The following is a 20,864-nucleotide window of genomic DNA, read 5'->3' on the forward strand; positions in this document are numbered from 1 at the left end:
CTAATCGCACTTATATCTTTTGTCATGGGGCTGGTCTCAAGGATAAGAATAAACAGTAACATATGTTACACATCTGAGGCTTTTTCAAGTCATCAAAAGATTTATGGTAAATAATATCAGATTATAATCAATCAGGTCAAAGACTCTCTGGATAAACAAGGAAAACACAATCATTCTCTTTAAGACAAAGTATCCATCAGTAGAATAAAAGTACTAGTGACTCATCTTCCTCATATGGATGTTCTCAGGATGAAAAAAAGTGTCATATTAGAACAACTTCTCATTCATTCAAAGGTGCTGAGAAATGGACACAAAGTATTTCCCCAGGTAACTGTTTACCCATGGGCACTGTACCCCTTTACTTACCACCACTTATTTGAGAAAACAACAATCATTTTACGTTGCATTACTATCTTTCCTGCTTAAAAAAAGAATAGCTTATAATTTTTAAACATTTTTCTAGTCTCTGTAACATCATGATGCCCATCAGTTATTGCACTGGTCTGAATATAACAGAACTGTAATTGTACTCTATGGGCTTTAGAGCTGTCATTTTTGTTGTGACTGTACCCGACCTCATTGTACCTTCCCTTGCCCTTTAATGAAGCAAGGTTTGAGAAATCAGAGAGATGTAGTTTGCTAGAATTTCACACATATCAGAGTATAAAGAACAACTATGAGTCTCTTGAACAGTTAAACGTAAGATCATGAGATCATGGTCACCAGTTTATGGATAATTTCAGTCACTCGGAAATCTTCCTCTGGTTTTCAGTTATATTCCCAGAACTGAACTCTGAAATTTATGACTTCATATGGATTACTATTATATTCCTTTATTTAGAAGAATTACATTATTGTGTATAAAGCTAAAATATTAATATTACTATTTTCTTAGATAAGTTCATATCTATTACTAAATACTATACAAGAGGAATAACAATAGTCTTACTTATCAAATGTACAAGAACTTAAAAATTTTACCATAGACTTTTTGAAGGTTACTCTGTGCTACAAAAAATTGCATTACAGGGTCAGTAAAATCTGTTGGGTTTATTGCTACTGAAATGGCATACATCATTTTTGTAAGCAGATTCTTCTGGCCCAATGAAAACTTAATTAACATCTTTTTAAAAACTGTTATCTAAAGTCATTAAATTCTTATACTCTATGTATGTATATGCATATACTGTCTAGTCCTCACTACATTGCTAATTTCCCTTTAATATTAATTCAAATTACACAAATCATACTCTAAGAATAGCCTCTTACCTGATATAATAGTCATTTCTGATGAGCAAAAAATGTTGTAGAATGGATAATAAATAATTTTCAGCAGCAGTGTCCTTCAACATATTATACAGAAGATGGTATACTTCATTCATATCAGTGGAAAGTGAGTAAAGGAATAAAGTGATTGCTGATTCACTTTAATTCATAACAAAAGCAGCTTCATTTTTGAAAACATTAAGAGATCATTTTGTTTCCATTACTGTTTCTAAACTTTCAACTCTATGATCCAGGATTTAAACATTTGCATAAAGAAATTTAATCTATGGGTCACTTTAACTTTTTAACCACAAAAACAGACTTAAACAGACTTAAACATTTAGCCATTAAAGACTTAAATGATCAGTTATTCATTATATTTTGAATTACAGCTTATAGTTGGTACCACTGGAATAGCAAATGACATTAATGAAAATGATTTTTTCTTAACCTTCCTATGTTTATGATGGAGCACCTATATTATTCATACAAGCCACTACTCCTTTTTCACTGCCACACAAGATAGTAATGCAAAGGAACACTGCATGGACTGCTGAAAGTTCATAAAAATCAGTTTCATTTTATACAGATGAACCATTACATATGAAATCATTACAATTTGCATTCATTTGTATTTCATTTTTTGATAAAAGAGGGAGGCTAAAGACAAAGAAACCTGAAACATTTTTCTTTTTTTTTAACATTTTTCTTATGATGTAAAAAGAGTGGTAGAAGTTTAAATGCTTTTATTAAACTAGAAAACAGATTTCAAATATGGATTCACTTTTATAAGAAAAGCAAGGACCTAGAAAATCGATGTAAAATAAAAGTAGAAGAGGAGATGTAATCCAGTATCTTAAAAATAACCTGAATTGTCAACATTTTCTCTGAAGTAGAATTAAGTACATGATGGATTACTTCTTACACCTCATGTAAGAGTGTTGTGCTAAAGTCTCATAAGGTCCTTTCAATGGCTATGGAATAGATCCAAAAAATAGATTTATGGTGAAGAAAAATTTATACAAAGCAAGATATTTATTGATATAAAACACATTTAATATTATAGAAACTGCTGTAAACTAGAGTAACTGATGAAGGATAAGAAATTACTGGAAATTATCTCTCATAATAACAAAATTGCTATTCACTGCACTTATCCAGTACTCAAGTGTAGGAACATTGGAGGAAAAAGTTGAAATACTTCTGCCCTCCATTTCATAGGGGCATAGAAGTGTACCTAAATAAGACAGATACAGGCAAAGTACTACAAGGTGAAGAAGATGACTGAAGAAGCCATTATAGAGAGAAAGTGCAGCTCAAAGAAACTTTTGGTTCTGATGTATTTCCCCATTTCCCCAGAACCCATAGGTAAGAAATTTAGTGTATGTGAAACAAATGGCGAGCAATGCTATGACAATCATCTTTTATATCTAAAATCATTTTGTATAAAACTGTTGCCACAGAAAGGTTATATGCTAGTTCCATTTGACTCAAATGCTTCCACTCTAGCAGTTTTGTTCTAGTCAGACCCTATCACATTTAAACTGTTTTTCCCCTCTAAGGAAACAAAATATTTAGAATGAGAAAAAGACATTTATTTGAACTGAATGATATCTCTAAATCACCGGAATACCATTTAATAAACTGAAAATGTATATTACCTATAGTCACATATGAACTCACTGAACTTTTCCCCAAAAATCCTTATCTGCAAGGAATATTGCCTTAGGCTCTTGTCTATTCAAGACCATTGAACAGAGTATACCTATAATGCTGCAAGCCATTGTGTGGATTTCAGCATACTCTGTGTAAATCATCAGGAGACTCTGACAGCTCTTCAACAGGAATCTCAAGAACAGCATCATAGTGAGGCTCTAATATAAATAAATGGATATAAATCGGGCTGGCAGACAAGAATTACAATAATGGTTCACAAAATCACTTACAAATCCCTTTTCACAGTACATGCAAAATGATTTTTCTGGTTTGTCAAAAGGATATTCCATTTCTGCACGAATGTCATTGAGACGGTGTGATAATTCAGTTAGGTCGTCCTCTTTGTTCTCATCAAATACTTTCAACTGAATATCAAGCTCATCATTCTCTTTTTCTTTCAAATCCTAATATATAAACAGACAACTTAACAGCTGAATAACAGTTTGACAACACCATATTTTGGAAATAAAGCCCTGATACTATTATTTATTTGCATACACAGAAGCAATTTCAAATATTGACCCAGGCACTTGGTTTTCTATAAGAAACTAAATGTACTCTGTTTTTCTACTTTAAAATGAAAAAAACCTCGTTGCATTCACTGAATTTTCTTTTCATACCCCAGATTTTGACAATTCACATTAAAAAATTAACGATCACTTTTACAATGGAAAAAACCTAATTGCTAACAACCCAAATTAAATGCTGTTGTTTTGACTAAACACACTAATCAAAGATTGCAAAAGAAAGTCATGCAGTTAGAACATTCACATATGCCTCTGGCAAAAAATGCAAATATAGATCAATTGTATTAATGAAGAACAAATGCAAGGATATATTCAAGCACAACAGTCCCAACTATGGCGTGAAAAGTTGTATAAACAAATTTATTTTAAATGATATTTTGTGATTTTAAAGCAAAAAGATGTCAGGATTTTTTAATCAAGATGCACAACTAGCCTCCTGCCCCACCTTTTATTTTTGCTTAGCTGAATCACAAAATATCAACTTGGGCATCAAAGATTTGTTTTTGTAATACATTATAAGCACATGCATTACAAACCCCTGATAATTTTCAAAATCATAGTATAAAGAAAATCTTTGGAAGCATGCCACACTAGAGATTGTTGGGCTTAATATATATCACCTGGAATATCTTTTAATATGTGTCCTTTAAGTTGCCGCTTTCAAAACCCAAATTGATAATCACAACTGTGGATACTCAAGGGTGTTACAGAGAAACTAGGATGTTCAGAGCTGAGCTTGAACTCTAAAAGGAAATGCAAGCACAGTGTACTTCAAATTCGGTTGATAAAACAAACTCAGATGCATTTTTTTTTGTTTCTGTTTTTATTACTAAGGACAATTATAAATGGAGATATAATGACTATTACTGAAATCAAACACAAACTTATACAATTTCCGGGTGTTTTTTTCCTAACATTCACATACATAAGAATTTACTGAAAATTTACCTACAGAGCATATGAAAGTATTAATATGTTTTAATATAAAATACATAACAAATACATGCATTTAAGTTTAGTTTCCTCTTTAGTAATAATTTGTTTTATGTCTAACTTTTCACTTTGAAGGGGAATGAAGAAATTCATTGGAATGTAAAGTTACCTAACATTGATGAGATATATTGTCAAGTGATTTCTGAACTCGATTCAGAAAAGAGCAGAAACCAGATACATCCAATGAAGAAAAAACCTTTAATACATTTTATAATACAGAATTTTTCCTTATTCTTATGTCATAATATATCTTTCTTATATGTTCACTATCAAATTTTAACACATTCAAATATGTTTAAATAGAAAAAACAAGTTATATACTGTCATTTAATAAGCCTCAGAACTTTACAAAAACATGGAATCAACCTGTATGATCTAAATACTCTCAGTAAAAATAACTGGTTAAATGTTTATTTCCATTTTTAATTGGGACAATACATAATTTATATAGTATATATAGTATGTAAATATATATAGCACAATATAAAATATAGATATGCATAAATATCTCATAAATATTGTTTGTTAACAATGTACCATTAAAACACATATGCATATCTACATGCACATACATATATAAAAAACTTCCTTTCATTCAAATGTCAAACCTTGAAAGGTATACTAAAAAATTCTTGATTAAATAAATATTTAATGAATTAATAAAATTTTTATACAGCACAAATGTGACAGATACCTTATTGGAATATGGGAAATGCATCATTGAACTTTTAAATTTAAAATGAAGAATGACATAAAATTACTGAATTACACTGTTAATTATATGAAATAATGTAAATATGTTTCAGATATTTTTTGAACAGATTTGCTGTACAGATACAGAACATTATCAGCAGTTTCTCTAAAATAGATAGTTACATCTTTATGATATGGTGTACTTCAAAGGAAATCAAAGTCCATTACCAGTATATGACTGATTACCAGTCAAGCAATCAAAATTGAGTCTTCAAAAGAATAAGAAAGGGTTTATCAGTCTTCTAAAAGAGGTTAAGAATTCCGACTGCCTACAGACACAATTTCTTACTGTCTTGTTCCTTCACATACCTGATCTATCTAGTATTTTCTTAATTTATTTAACTAAATAAATGGCAGATGGAGAAAACTTCACAAGAAATCAATGTAAGTTAACTACAGAGCAAATACTATTTTAAAAATCACTATGTAGTGTTTAACAACTCATCTGTCCCAAATTACCAAAGAAAATTTATGAAAAGTGAATTTTCCATGTAACTGAAATATAAATTCTTTCAACATCACAATGTATCTATAGAGACAGGGCAAATTTTGAAAATAAATTTCTAACAGAATGTAATTAAAATAATTGTCATTGTCTTGATGATTTGAATAATTATATGAAAAAGCATATTATTCTACTACAATGATGGTCTCTGGGATTATTGAAATGCTAAGAACTGTTTTTTCCCTAGCATTTAATGATTCCAGATAGGTATAACTTTTGATCCATGTGCCAACAATTTATATTAGCCCTAGTCACATCTAATTTGCTACTTTGAATATGATATATTCTATAAAATTAGAAAGTTCCTCCTGTTACACAGTGTATAAAATAAGAGTAAACAGGATAAAAATCATGATATTAAAGACTCATCTTTGAATATATTATTAGATTTCCATGCATGTGTAAAAGCTATTTAAGGTTATGATAAATTCAACTGGTTGAAATGTAATATTTAGTACATTAGGTAGATAATAGTTGACATGCTAGGGATATCTAGTGTAAATTAAAGCAAGCCCATTCTGAGTTTTCCTCCAAATTTTGATAATGAAACTGCAAGGACAACACCAACAGTAGGGTCTATCTGCTTAGATTGAGATTCTCATATTGTGTATCAGAAATACCTGGGAAGGATTATTTTTATTTTTTTCAAAACAAACATCTCTGCCCCACCTCTAATAAGATTGCGATAGGCTCTTTAAGGGGACAATCTGCCTGTAATGCAGGAGACCCTGGTTTGATTCCTGGGTTGGGAAGATCCCCTGGAAAAGGGATAGGCTACCCATTCCAGTATTCTTGGGTTTCCCTGGTAACTCAGATGGTAAAGAATGTGCCTGTAATGTAGGAGATCTGGGTTCGATCACTGGATTGGGAAGATCCCCTAGATCAGGGCATGGCAACCCACTCCAGTATTCTTGCCTGGAGTGTTCCCATGGACAGAGGAGCCTGCCAGGCTACAGTCCATGGGTCACAAAGAGTCAGGCACGATTGAGCACCTAAGCAAAGCACAGCTCAATTTCTTGAGAATCAGAAAACTACTTAGCCATATCTCACTTCACTGTCATAGAAAGAAAAAAACATTGAGAATCCTTGTAGGTTCCATTCCAAAACTTGAGTAGGCAGAAACAGGACACTTCTCACTTTCCTCTTGCTGAGGAACCACTGAGACCTAAGAATTAGGGCATACTGAAGAGATATGGTAGTTAAAGAAAGATCTAACTGGAAGCATGTTTAGAAGTACAGGGTGCCTACCATAAGAGGCTGTATATATATAATATATATATTGGCTGCTGTATACATACAGCAGCTATAGGGCCAATAGGAAAGTGCCGCTAAGAAACACTGATGCAAAACCTTAGCTGTCAATGTAACCAAATGAAAAATACCATGAGACCAGTGAATAGCAGAGATGAGTACATCCTGACAAAAGTGCAAAACATAAGAACAACAGAGCTATTATGTACACTTTCTGAAAAGATGAGGACTTAAATAAATTAAGAGTCACCAATTTCTTGACCAGTCATTCAGTAGTATAAGGTAGAAAATGAATGTTCAATTATAGACATAGGGAAATGAAAGCTGGAAAAGTAACAACAACAACAAAGGCAGAAAAACACCACATATTAGTAAGTGACTAGGGAATGCTCAGGAGCCCCTAAGGCCAACAAGTGTCCAAAGACATGAGTACTCTCCCAGAAACAGAGGAACAATCCCCGGAGGACAAAGATGGAAAGGAGTGACTAGGCAGCTCAAAAGCACACTAGAATCCAGACTGTAATATTACCTACATAATTACATACTGTAATATTAGCTACATAAGGCCACAGTCTTTTCGTGAGGAGAGATTTGTGAGAAAAGAAGAATAAATATGTAACTACACTATTAACTAGTGAATGTCCCTAAGTTAATTGTGTGTGGGAAGAAAGTGTTAGTCACTCAGTCATGTGTGACTCTTTGGGACCTCATGGATTGTAGTCTGCCAGGATCCTCTATCCATGGGGATTCTCCAGGCAAGTGGGTAGACATTCCCATCTCCAGGGTATCTTCCCATCCCAGGGGATCAAACTCAGGTCTCCTGTTTGGCAAGTGGATTCTTTACCGTCTGAGCCACCAGGGAAGTCCCAAGTTAACCTCATACTGAACCTCTCAGGTCACTTATGATTCACTGCAACCAATTCCTTGGTTTATAAAGTCATGGATGAAAAAAGCACTCAAAGTGGAATTGACCTAGAAATTTCTAAAACTGCATAGACTCAATCATATATCTTATTAAAATGGGTCTCAGTGGACCTAATTATAATGATGATGAGTTTTAACTACTTTCAGGTAAGATCATCAGAATACAAGTTACAGATGCATGCTACACACTGGTTTCTCACCAGGAAATTTCCCTGATTTTGGTTATTTCTAATACCCTAGGAATACCTTATATACATGCTCATTGACATTTGTTTTGTTTTTTCTTTACAGGGTCCTTTTATTCCCTTCTGCTACTTTTACTTCTTATTTATCTCATATGGCTTGAGTAGATTAAATAAAGAGACGAGTGAGATTTTGCTTATCTCTTTTAACAATGCCATGACCTTGAACAAACTCCTTCATCAGTTAACATAATAAAATTATAGCAGCTGCATATCTATTTATAGAATATGTGTGTTGATTTATCCTAGAACAAGCTTACAGTTATTTCAAAAATGTTTTTAACAGCATCATAATTAGAGCAAATAACCACACTCAATTTAAGAAATAAAACTGCTTTTCTTTTAGAAAAGTTGCTACAAAATTGGTAAAGAGAATACAATTTTTGTTACGTATCTAGAATATATTAATCAAAATTCTATGCATACTTATGTTGAATATAAAGTAAATCAATCTAAGTTATCAAAGAGGAGAGCAAAAAAATGTTATTGAAAATTGAAATGGCAAAAAAAAAAATAGCAGTCTTTTATGTTCTAAATATTCAAAGTCAAAGAAAATAAGTTTTCTTTTGACTTTAAGGAAACCAAGAAAGTCATCACTTCTGGACAAATCATTAGCTGAATTCTGAATCATCAGCTGTATGTTGAGACTAATAATACTGCAATATCAAAAAGCTTGCAAAGCATCTAACGCTTTATAAAAGAAAACAGTAAGGCACATTTACTTACTTGGCTGCAAGTACTTTTGTCTAAAGAGAGAAAAACATTAACGTTAGTAAGCATTATAAAAGTGCACATTCCACTTACTGGTAACATTGTTTTTAGTCCTGAACGAAGGAATTCATTCCTTAAATGTATTCGAAAATCAAGGTCATAAGGAGATGTGACAAGCGCATTTATAAATTGCATGCAGGCCACCTGCAATTATAAAATAAACTTTGTTAAAAAAAAAAGTTTAAGAAATACTTAATGCTTTCAGATAACTTTTTTTCCATATACTAAAGGCATACAAACATACATTATGAAATATATTAAGAAAGGCAAATATTTATATAAGTATAATGACTATGACTTTATAGCAGAAACAAAGAAATTAACAATAAAGTTTCCAATGTCCAGAGCAATTCTAATGAAGGTAAAATGCATGGTCAAGTACTGCTGTATTTTGCTAAACTATATGAAGCAGTATGATATTTTCTCTGAAAAACTCAAATTTCCAACTGTGTGGATACAGAGCCCTTAAAAAGATCATAAAATGTATCTTCCATTTCCAGCTGTCCTCAGCATGCACTTGGTCTCAATTCTATATGGTTATAAATACTTTTCTAAAATAAATCAAATAAAGCTATGAAAGTATATTGACATTAAAGAGTAGTGATAACTTAGAGATATTATTACACTGATTTATACTTGCTCCATTCTGTTATTATGGATCTGCACAAAATATAGACTATTAAAATATATGATTAAGATGAATTAATTTACTACATAAAAAAATGAATGCAAGTGAATTAATATCAACTAGAAGGCACAGTGACAGAAATACTCATGTGCATTGCATGATAAAGTAAATATAAGACCTTGTTTTCAAGTAAGCATAATTCTTTACTTAGATTGATGCTAGAAAATGGGTTTTGGTTTTCCTCTGATATTGAGCCTCCTTATTAAAAAAGAGGAGGTAGTTATTTTCTGGTAATGGCAAGCTAGTAGAGTATCAACCAAATGCTAATTGTCAGGTATTCCAAAGATTATTCCTCATTTTTAAAAAACGCTCAAGTCTAAGGTAACTGGCTGATAGTTCAACTGAAGAGCTGCACATTGAAATTGATTATTTTTAAAGTACACAATGAGCAGTTAAGAGTGTTCAAAGAGCTGAACGCAAGGGGACCTCTGGAAAATATCAGATTTAGTAAAGATGCTAACTGTATATAGAAGGGGACACAAATAAATCAATAGTCAGTATGAGAAAAACACATCAGCAAAAGAAAAATATTTCAAATGTTATTCTGACTTGACCTTATCCAGACCTGTCATTATGATAGTGATTTTTTTCAAGTACAGACAAAATATTAAAAGGTATATTGGTTTTATTTTTATATCTTTATGCTATACAGTTAAGCTGCTTTGGGGTGGATTAGCCTATCCAGCTCACATCCAGGTTCAAAAATAAAAAGTTGTAGGCATTAAAGGGGATGATCAAGGTTGTCTTTAACATTATTAGCTACCTAAAAGATAATTGATAAGAATGTAGTCCAATTTCTATGAATGCTCAAATGTCAAGCTAAATCACTGAGACATCTGACTAAATATTTGCCATTGACTTGGCATTACCTTAAAAGTCATATCAGGTGTTATTATGATGCTTATGCCTTAATGGGTTACTTAACCTTCCTATTCATAGTAAGAAAAAGTTTAAGTCTTCAAATAGTTTAAATAAGCTGGAATATAAATTTGCACAGCATACATGTCCATAGCTATATTATCATTGTATTTGCATGACTGACTCTTGTTATGTTACAACTATGACCTGACCGAACAAGCCAAAGTACATGTCCAATCCAAAATTAATAGAGAGAAAAGTTGCCATCTGCTAGGACTGTTTTTGCCAGAAGAAATTCTAGCTTAATGGCTTGTATTAATATCCTACAAGTAAAGAGAACATTTCCATAACAAACAAGCTAATGAGTCTTGGAATTGTACCTTTATACAATAAAAATATTTGGATCAGGAAATAATAAAAATAGTAAAAGTCAAAAAAATTAATGAATGTAAGAACATCTAAATAATTCCACATTTAGTAAAATAAGTGTTGCAATGCTATTAAATACTTAACATGCAATGTATAAATATTGAATATATAACTAAATGCAGAAAATAAAGTTACAGCCATTGACTATAGTATAAAATGATTAACAAATACTTTGAAGTTAGTTTAAACAGGTAAGAGCACTGATTTATCAATGTACTATTTGTTATCAAATTCTAATGGATATTTAATTAATTACAAATAACATAAGATGAATATTCATACTATCATTTCATTTTCCAACATAATCTGCTAAAGCAATGCTCTTTAATAGGAACATCTATATTGAATGGATATGGAGAACAAAAAATTCTTTTTAATTATCTCCACCTCTTTATATTACTACACAATTACTGCCCAGGAGCAAAATCAATCCAATTGCCACTATTTACAAATACAAAGTTAAATTTTTAAAGTGTAATTAGCTTAAAGGGCTGAATATATTATTACTTAATTATAAACATGAAATATCCATTTTGTAGATTCTGAATTTATAGCTAAATACAAACTCCCAAATTATTATCACCATTATTATTTTCTATTAGCTTTTGTTACCAGACAACTTAGGAGTTTTACATAACATAATTCACCATCTAATCTCATCCTCACAACAACCATATGAAGTGTTACTATTACACTCATTTCACAGTTGATGAAGCTAAGACTCAAAACAAATAATTTATACAAGGTCACACAGAAAGGAGGAAACTCGTGATTCTAAACCATGTAACTTTACTCCAAATACAGTTTAATCTCCAGAACATTCCAGATGCCTAACCAACTCCATTCCTAGACTAACACAACAAAAGATTTTAAGGATGGGTAAAATAATAAAATTTAACTAGTGCATCATGTTTAATATATTAGGAATACCTAACTTTGAAAACTACAGGTTCATTAGAAAAACATATTTAACAGTATGTTGTTTAGTATATAAAGTGTATAAAGTGGTTATCATATGTCAATTAGACTTCAGTAAAAATAAAGTCATCATCATAATACATAATGGAATACAAAAGGAAGGAAAGAAGAAAAGGAAAAGAGAGGAAGAGAGAGAAGGAAGGAAAGAGGGAGGGAGAAAGAGAGGAGAGGAGAGAAAATCGTCCCTGGAATGTGTTAAGATTTCACTTTACATGATATAAACAATGACCTATGGGCAGTATTCAATCATTCAACAGAATGGCCTCTCACTCTCCTTAATTTGTTGCCAATCCCACTCCCTCCACTCCTTATTCAGCATGGATGTGCATGCAAATACATCATACACACACACACACACACACACACACACACACACACACACACACACACACACACACACACACACACACACACAAGCATGCTATTCAATATGAAGCCACTAATTACAATTCAAATGTAGCTAAATTACAATTAAGTAAATTTAAAATCCAGTGCTTGGTCTCATTAGTCACAAATGTTCAACAGACACATGTGGCTAGTGGCTTCCATACTGGACAGCATGGATATAGGACGCTGCAAAGTCTGACCACATAGCACTGCACTGGACACTTTAAATTAAAAATAGTTCTGTTCCAATATCTAAAACCTAAGCTCCAGAGCAGGGGAAAACACATTCCTGAATAATGAAACTTTCAAAATTGGTATGTTCAACTTCAAAGTGTACAAATTTTTAAGAGCATGATTGAAGGATATTGTCCTCTTTCAATGAAAAATTAATCTGCTTTCAAAAAAAAAAAATCTAACTCCAGAGACAGAAAATAAAAAATTACAGGGTTCAAAAGCTAGAAAGAACATAAAATACACCAATCCAATATTCTCATTTATAGATAAGGAAACTGAAAACCTAGGAAGATTAGCTCATTTGCCCAAGACTTTATAGCTAACGTGTTTGTATGTGTGAGTTAGTTGCTCAGTCGTTTCAGACTCTTTGCAACCCCATGGACTGTAGCCTGCCAGGTTTTTCTGTCCATGGGATTTTCCAGGCAAGAATATTGGAGTGGGTTGCCATTTGCTTCTTCAGGGGATCTTCCTGATCCAGGGATCAAACCTGGGTCTCCCGTATTGCAGGGAGACTCTTTACCATCTGAGTCACCAGGGAAGCCCATATAACTAATAAGAAGCCACAAAGATTGGATTTGAACACAGGCCTCATGACTTTTAGTCTTGAAATCTTTCTACCACCCTACAATGCACAAACCTGGCATTGCTGAATAGCATTTTCCCCTGTACTGGAAAGAAAACAAATGCCTTTGAAATGAAATCACAAATTTCACTATCTAGATTTCATCTGCTGCTTATTTTCTTTATAATGCATCTAAGGTTCAAAATGGTCTGCCATATCTGTTTTAAATCCAGCTTCCATAAGAATTAAAATTTTAAAAGTCATAAGAAGTCTGAATTTTTTCCATTATTGATAAACATGCTAGGCTAGAACCAAGATTCGGATTTTTGACCAGTAAAAATAGTTTCTGTATTTGCAATGCTATTAAATAATCTCCTTATAAGGAGATACCTACACAATATCTATACAACCCATTGAATAAATGTATTAACATGTAGATAAAAGCTTTGTGCATGTGACAAAGCATCCAAGAATTTGTGCCATGTATAATTATACTAAATTGAGTTACTATCAGTTTTTCCTAAAGATTAAAAGCCTTCCTTTACCATTATAGTATATCTTCTTTCTACAATAATCACCCACATTCTTCAGTCAGAGGATGCTAGTATCTTCATTGTCGGGTGTGGGGTATGGCATAGAAAGTGAAATATCACAAAACTGATTTTAAACTTCCTAAAGATATGGCTCTAAATTTGTAGGGTTTTCTTTGTAACCCCTCAGTTCAGCTCAGTTCAGTTCATTCGCTCAGTCGTGTCCAACTCTTTGCAACCCCATGAATCACAGCACGCCAGGCCTCCCTGTCCATCACCAACTCCCGGAGTTTACTCAAATTCATGTCCATCAAGTCAGTGATGCCATCCAACCATCTCATCCTCTGTCATCCCCTTCTCCTCCTGCCCCCAATCCCTCCCAGCATCAGGGTCTTTTCCAATGACTCTTCGCATGAGGTGGCCAAAGTATTGGAGTTTCAGCTTCAGCATCAGTCCTTCCAATGAACACCCAGGACTGATCTCCTTGAGGATGGACTGGTTGGCTCTCCTTGCAGTCCAAGGGACTCTCAAGAGTCTTTTCCAACACCACAGTTCAAAAGCATCAATTCTTCGGCTCCCAATAAAATGTTTAAAATATAACGGGTATATTATATTACCTTCGCTGTTCACCTGAAACTATCACAACATTGTTAATCGGCTGTAATCCATATAAAATAAAAAGTTTAAAAATGTACATAATGGGTAATAGTCATTAAATATTTCTAAATTTACTGACATGAGACATTACCCTAAAAAGAAACTGCATTCAGTTTCTTACTTGAGTGATAAAGAGGGGAAATATTTAAAAATAAATTATCCTCATTAAATTCCTTGGAAAATGCTAGAACCTTTATTTTAACTCACCAACTCTGAAAACTATACAAACATATATCTGTCTGTGTGATCACAATTCATAGAGCTATGGAGTATAATAACTGCCAACTCCAGGACATTCTCAAAACAGATTACCCATACTGCCATTAGCTGTGACAAATTGTGCTTTTAAAATGTTATTGACACTGTCAAATATTGACCTTATTAAGTACTTTATTGACATTAACAAGGTCTTTCTTTATCCCAGCCCAGCAGGAGTTAGGAAGAAAGATAGTTTGAGTCAAAGTAAGTGTCAACCAAGAAAGACACAAATATACAGAGAAAGTTAATTAATTCAAAAAATGGAGAATTCCAGGCACAGCAAAGCCATGTAGGAAGGTATGGAGGTAGAGGGATGAAATAGCATAAAATGTTCAGGAAATTGGGTACAAGCTGAGTGGACCAACTCTATACGTAGCAGAGTGATGGAATATGAGGTTAGAGATTTAGCAAAAGTTAGATGATGGAAGTATTTTGTGTAGACTAGCATTAGACTTTACTCCTAGGGTCTCTGGGAAGATATAGGATTTTTAGCAGTGATATAACAAAACCTGGCTTCCCTGGTGGCTCAACAGTAAAGACTCTGCCTGCCAATGGAGCAGACATGAGTTCTATCCCTGGGTCATGAAGATCCCCTACAGAAGGAAATGGCAACCCACTCCAGTATTCTTGCCTGGGAAATCCCATGGACAGAGGAGCCTGGCAGGCTACAGTCCATGGAGTCACAAAGAGTCAGACAGGACTTAGTGACTAAACAACAACATAAAAGAACTGTATTTCAGAAGTATACCTTGTGGAAAATGATTTACAAGGGGCTGGAATGAAGGGTAGATGATATTTAAGAGTCTAGGGAAATGGAAAACATTGAGATGTGACAATGCCCTGAAACAAAGAAGTGGTGGGTAGGGGTGGGGGAGGTAGGGAGATACTATAAGAAGGAAGGGAAATACAGTGCTAAGGCTGTAGAACTGGTAACATTTGGGGACTGAGGTAATGTGGATGGAGAAGAGTAGATTTGAAGATGACTATTTCTGGTTTATGCTACTTGGTGGACAATGCTAAGGTTAACCAGGATGGGCAAAGAAGAGAAAAGCAGGTCAAAGTTGGAGAGAACAGGATAGACAGGATGAAGAAAAGAAGATAAGGACAATATTGAACTTGAAATCCAATAAGGAAGCAGGTGAGTATATGGGATTTGTGAGTCAGGATGTATTTGGAATAGAAGAGTTCAGAGAGATTCATCTCATAGAAGTGCTGGAGGAAGTCATAAGGATGGATTAAGCTGCCAAGGATAATGTACAGAATGAGCAAGGACCAGAGTAAAGGATCAAAGGACTAAGGATAATACTCTAGAAATAAGTATATTTTAGGGCCAAGCATAGACAAAAGAGATCTTCAATGTAACAAAGAGGTCAAAGAAAACAAGGAGAGCATGGTATCACAGAAGCTGAGGGAGGAGAGAGCTTAGATAGAGTGACCAATAGTGTTGAATGGTGCTGGAGAAGCCCTTATGATGACTTTCAAAGTGTCATTGCTTTCTATATTATGGAGGTCACTAGTGTACTCCCATTACCAAAAATGATGGATTTGGCAATTACTCAACTTTGAAACAGATTTAAAATAAAAGACATTCTTTTTTAAGTCAAGTTATTTTTGTATTTGAAACATGATTATATTGTGTAAATATCTCTATACAATCCCTTATTGTACTAATTCTACTTTTAAAATGATAGTAGTATAAAACTATCAATATATCGAACAAGTTTCCTAAGTAATATCAGACATTTCTTCAATACAGTATTTAACATGCTTATTTACTTTTGCACAAATTTCCTCATTATTCTAAGCTCCAGTACCTTGTTTTATCATAAATATGCCACTATTGACAAATGATAAATCATTTATCCAAAGCTACTTCCTCATACATGGTGGTTTGAGTGCAAATTTACAAATAGGCTTAGAGTAAATTCTCAACAGTTGAGAATCACTGTGGAAAGATCTGCACTACAAAGAATCAGTCAATATTTCTGCAGGGTTTGTCTATTTAAGCACGAGTATGTTTTGGAATGGAACTCTTTCTGAAGTGAATTACTTAATTCCCACATTCTTAAATATCTTAAAGATAACTCATTATTATTATTATTATTATTATTATTATTATTATTTTTGCTGACTCAGGGGCATGATTAAATATATGAGTTACTGAGAGATGACAGAACACATAGATGCCCTCAGGAGCTATTGAGATATATACGGCTATTTTCCCTGAGACTAAATGAAACTAAATGCTATAATTTTTGAATTCCAGTTCCACTCTTTCATTATGTTTCTATCTCCTCGCCCCTTGCTTTCGTTTTGTCAGCTGTTGCCTCTTGATCATCTCAGTGCACAAGTCTGGCATAAAGCATTTTCCAACCTCCCAACTCATGTTTCTAGTCTGCTATGGATAGACAACAAATAATTGGACCCAATAAGATACCACAGAAAGACAGGCTCTGATTAAAGACTTTAAAGTCTTTGTCATCATGAGGCTTACTTGGTGTATTGGGTGACACTTTGTAGATTGCTCATATTTTCCTTTTCTTTTACTTCCTTTTTGGTTCTGACTTATATTCCAAAATGATAAATCTCTCAAAAAGGTGAGGTCAGGGTAAGTGAATCAACCATGTATTCACTTCTATGTTTTTGTGTACCATACCTAATTATAACATGCACAATTTGTGAATTATCTTCAATGTGTTAGATAAGATTTTTTAGATGTATTAAATCACAATAAAAACACTTCTGCACACAGCTTCTGAAATACTTGAAGACACATTGCACATTTCAGACTAATACCAGACTGTGAAGACTAGGGCTTTTCTTGTAATATCTCATTGGAGGTTAGCTATATGATTTTCTCTTTCCATAAACAACTATTATTTGGAGGAACAAATTAGGAGCTGGGGATCAACATATACACACTACTACATATAAAATAGATAACCAATAAGGACCTACTGTATAACACAGGTAACTATAATCAATATCTTATAATAACCTATATTGGTTTTCTATCAGCAAAGATAATGTTCTGGAAAATTCCTGTTGATCCTTCAAGACCCAATTAAAGCATCACTTCATCACTGAAGCTTTCCCTGACTTAGGCAGAATGTACTTAAACTTGCCTTCCTTTGTGTCCTCATTAAACCTTACCAAGACGAAAGGGACATGGCTGGAGGAAGCGCTGCTATTCCAAGCAAAGTGTTCCACATGAGAAAATGTTTGAGGGCATTTAAAAGTCTATAGCACATTTGGAAAACACCAGGTTTAGTATGGCTAAAACCTATGGTACATTTGGGAGAATGGGGGGCCTAAGGCCAGAATGTTAGGTTGGGGCCACACTGAGAGAGCTCATTCATCGTGTTTAGGATTTTCACTTTTATCAAGCAATGGGTCATGGGTATAGGTTTCTAGGAATGCTACTATGTTAGAATCAGATTTACTTTTGAAGGATAACTGACAACAGTACAAAACACTTGTCTGGAGGGGAAGAATCTATCAGTTCAGGATACTAATTAGAAAATGGCTAGAATAATATTGCTGGGAGAATATAAATGCAGTGGAGATAGTGAAACAGGATGGATTAATAGTCTTTTGTAAGACTTGATGATTAATTGGATGCAGGGAACAAAGAAGAATGAACTCTTAAGGAAAACCAAAGGTTAGGCAGAAGATGATACCTTTATATTATCTAAAATGAGAAAGACAAGAAAAAGAGATTTCTTTTGGGTAGAAATCATGTTAATGGAAAGAGAAATGAGCCAATTTTACTAAGAGGAGGTAGCATACAGTGGTTAAAAACAACTACTCTGGAGCCAGATACCCTAGAGTCTAATTGGGCTTTACCTGTTATTTACTACATGACCCTAGAGAAGTTATCTGACCTCTATGAGCCTCAGCTTACTCATCTATTAAATGGGGATAATACTACTTCTCTATCACTCTCAGAAAATTAGTGTGAGATTTAAAAAGAGGTAACATATTAAAGTATCTAGAACATTAGTACATGGTTTATAAAAGCTAATTTGGCTTTCACATTTTTATGATACTTCTAAAATATGCAGTTAGCTATTTGGACAGGTAGGTTTGAATACAGACATGAGCCAGACAAAGTCTGGGGAATCATTAGAATACAGTTGGATTTTATTAAAGCTAAAGAAGCAATTGAGAGTGATCAGATATGTGTGTACATATAAATGTATATGTATGTGAGCTTATATATGTGTGTACATATCTACATATATACAAAAATGAAGACAGAATAGGTCCAAGCAAAGAACATAAGGAATAAAATATCCAAGAAGAAGAAATGCACAAAGGAGATAGAGAAAGAACGATTAGGGCTAGTCAGAGAGCAAGAAGCCAATGGTGCCTAGTAAGGCAAAGGTAGGAAAATTTTCAAGAAGGGAGCAATCAGGATTGGAAAGAAGCCACTGGATTTTGAAATTCAAGAACCACTGTTGTCAGTCTTTTTAAGAACTATGAAAAAGTTGAGCTGTGAAAGTTAATTTAGGAAAAAGAGAAAACAAGTATGGATGAGTCTTTTACCGACTTAGACTATAAAGTGAAAAAGGAAGATGAGAGGCTACTTCAAAAGATAAGAAGGATCAAAAGAAGGCATGGGAGACTTGAGAAGTATGGAAGAGACTTGAGAAGGCTACTCAGCTGAAGGAAAGTCAATGAACAGAGAACATACAAGGATATATCATTTATTGTCTATTTCTTGAACTACTGAAGATAATGAAACTCCTATCATGGGTACAGAATTTAATTTTAAAGATGACCTAGAAAACCTCTGTGAGAAGTTAATAACCTTTTTTGAAATCCAAAAAGGATGGGGGAGGGGGTATAGTTGTTATTTAAAAATAAAATTAGTCCTGTATTTTAACAGAATTATTTCAGATACTGTAATAACATTTTGAGAAGTCTCAGGATACAGAAATAGAAAAGTAATCTGGTAAAACACAGCACTAATTTTATTTTTTAAACAACAGATTTAAACTTTTGTTTTTCATGCTGTATTCTGAATATATTTTGAACTTTCAGATATTTTTCTCATCCACGTGAAATAATCCAAATGAACAAACCCACTTCACAATTCTTGTGAGAGTAATTGGCTCTGTATATAACAAATTATTAATTTTATACCTCATTAAAACAGGAAATTTCAAATTGTGATTTGTATATGTTTGTATCTGTAATCAGTATTCAATAACTTGTTGAATACCTAGCAAGATAATGATCCTTCCATATGTTACTTGTTAACAATTTGCCATTTTATCATTCCATTCAGTCCAGCTTCCTGAAGGCTAGCAAATGTCACTCTCATATCATTGTGTAGGCTGAACTATTCTATAGCAGGGGTGTCATTTTAAAGGTCAGACAATGCAGTAAACAAATACTGACATCACAGAAATCTGGCTTCAAATCACAGCTTTACCTCTCAACAGTTGTGTGAGTATGAGTGAGTGATTTGAGTAATGAAAACTTTGAATACAGACATTAACATTTAATTCCTCCTAAGCAAACTCTTGAAGATGAGAATAAACTCCTACATATGATTGAAAGTCAGTGAAATTTAGGTAAGCCCAGGCACATAAATATAAACAAAGATTTCAAGCAGTCATCTAAAAAAGACAGTTTCCAAACCTTTTGGTAGAGATACTGTATTTTATTGAGAGAAAATATTAAAAAAAAAAAAAAAGGAAAGCACTAAAAAGAAATTCCCCCAAATAATAAAAAATGTAATACACTGGCCTTAAAAGGCACACCATAAAAGTTTATCCAAAATGCTCATCACAGAATAGAAACAAGTAACAAACTTCCTCAAATATTTGGAAAGGTATTACACTTTTGTGACACTACAGTATTCTCTTTGGATGTGCCAATTTATCTGCTGTTGTCTGAAACTCTGGCAAAAACAGGTAATGACATATAACGATACAATTAAAAAGGGGAAAAGAAACTTTTATATCAGATAAGAAATTTTAATAAATACTACTAAATAATTTGATAAAATTAAATTTGGAATCATATTCTCTTTGTTGAATGACACCACAAGAGTTTAAAAAACATTTCAGAAAGTGTTTCCCATGGTACATTACATGCTAAACACTGTCTAAAACAAAGAGATGAGCATCATAGACCAACAAACCTGGCATCGAATTTCACTATACCACTTACAAACTGTGGCATGTTTGACCAGCTATTTAATCTCACTTAGCATATTTGTCTCATAAGCAGAATGGAGATAATAATAGTACCTACATTGCTAAGTTGTTGGAACATTAAACCAGATAGTACATGTAAATCAAAATGTTTAGTCCAAAATCTCA

The 20,864-nt window shown here is 33.3% G+C and overlaps 1 protein-coding gene across 2 annotated transcripts in view; it reads right to left on the minus strand.

Moving 5' to 3' along the window:
• DIAPH2 (diaphanous related formin 2) overlaps nt 1-20,864 on the minus strand; it is a 950,551-nt gene that overhangs the window by 652,331 nt on the left and 277,356 nt on the right. For both annotated transcript variants that reach the window (XM_043895289.1, XM_043895287.1), the window contains 3 exons: nt 8,982-9,092; nt 3,268-3,386; nt 1,270-1,386 (listed from right to left, as the gene is read on the minus strand). In XM_043895289.1, the coding sequence (XP_043751224.1) occupies nt 1,270-1,386; nt 3,268-3,386; nt 8,982-9,092 (347 nt within the window). The remainder of the gene's footprint in view (nt 1-1,269; nt 1,387-3,267; nt 3,387-8,981; nt 9,093-20,864) is intronic.

This window comes from Cervus elaphus, chromosome X, assembly GCF_910594005.1.
Source record: "Cervus elaphus chromosome X, mCerEla1.1, whole genome shotgun sequence".
Classification (NCBI taxonomy): Eukaryota; Metazoa; Chordata; class Mammalia; order Artiodactyla; family Cervidae; genus Cervus; species Cervus elaphus.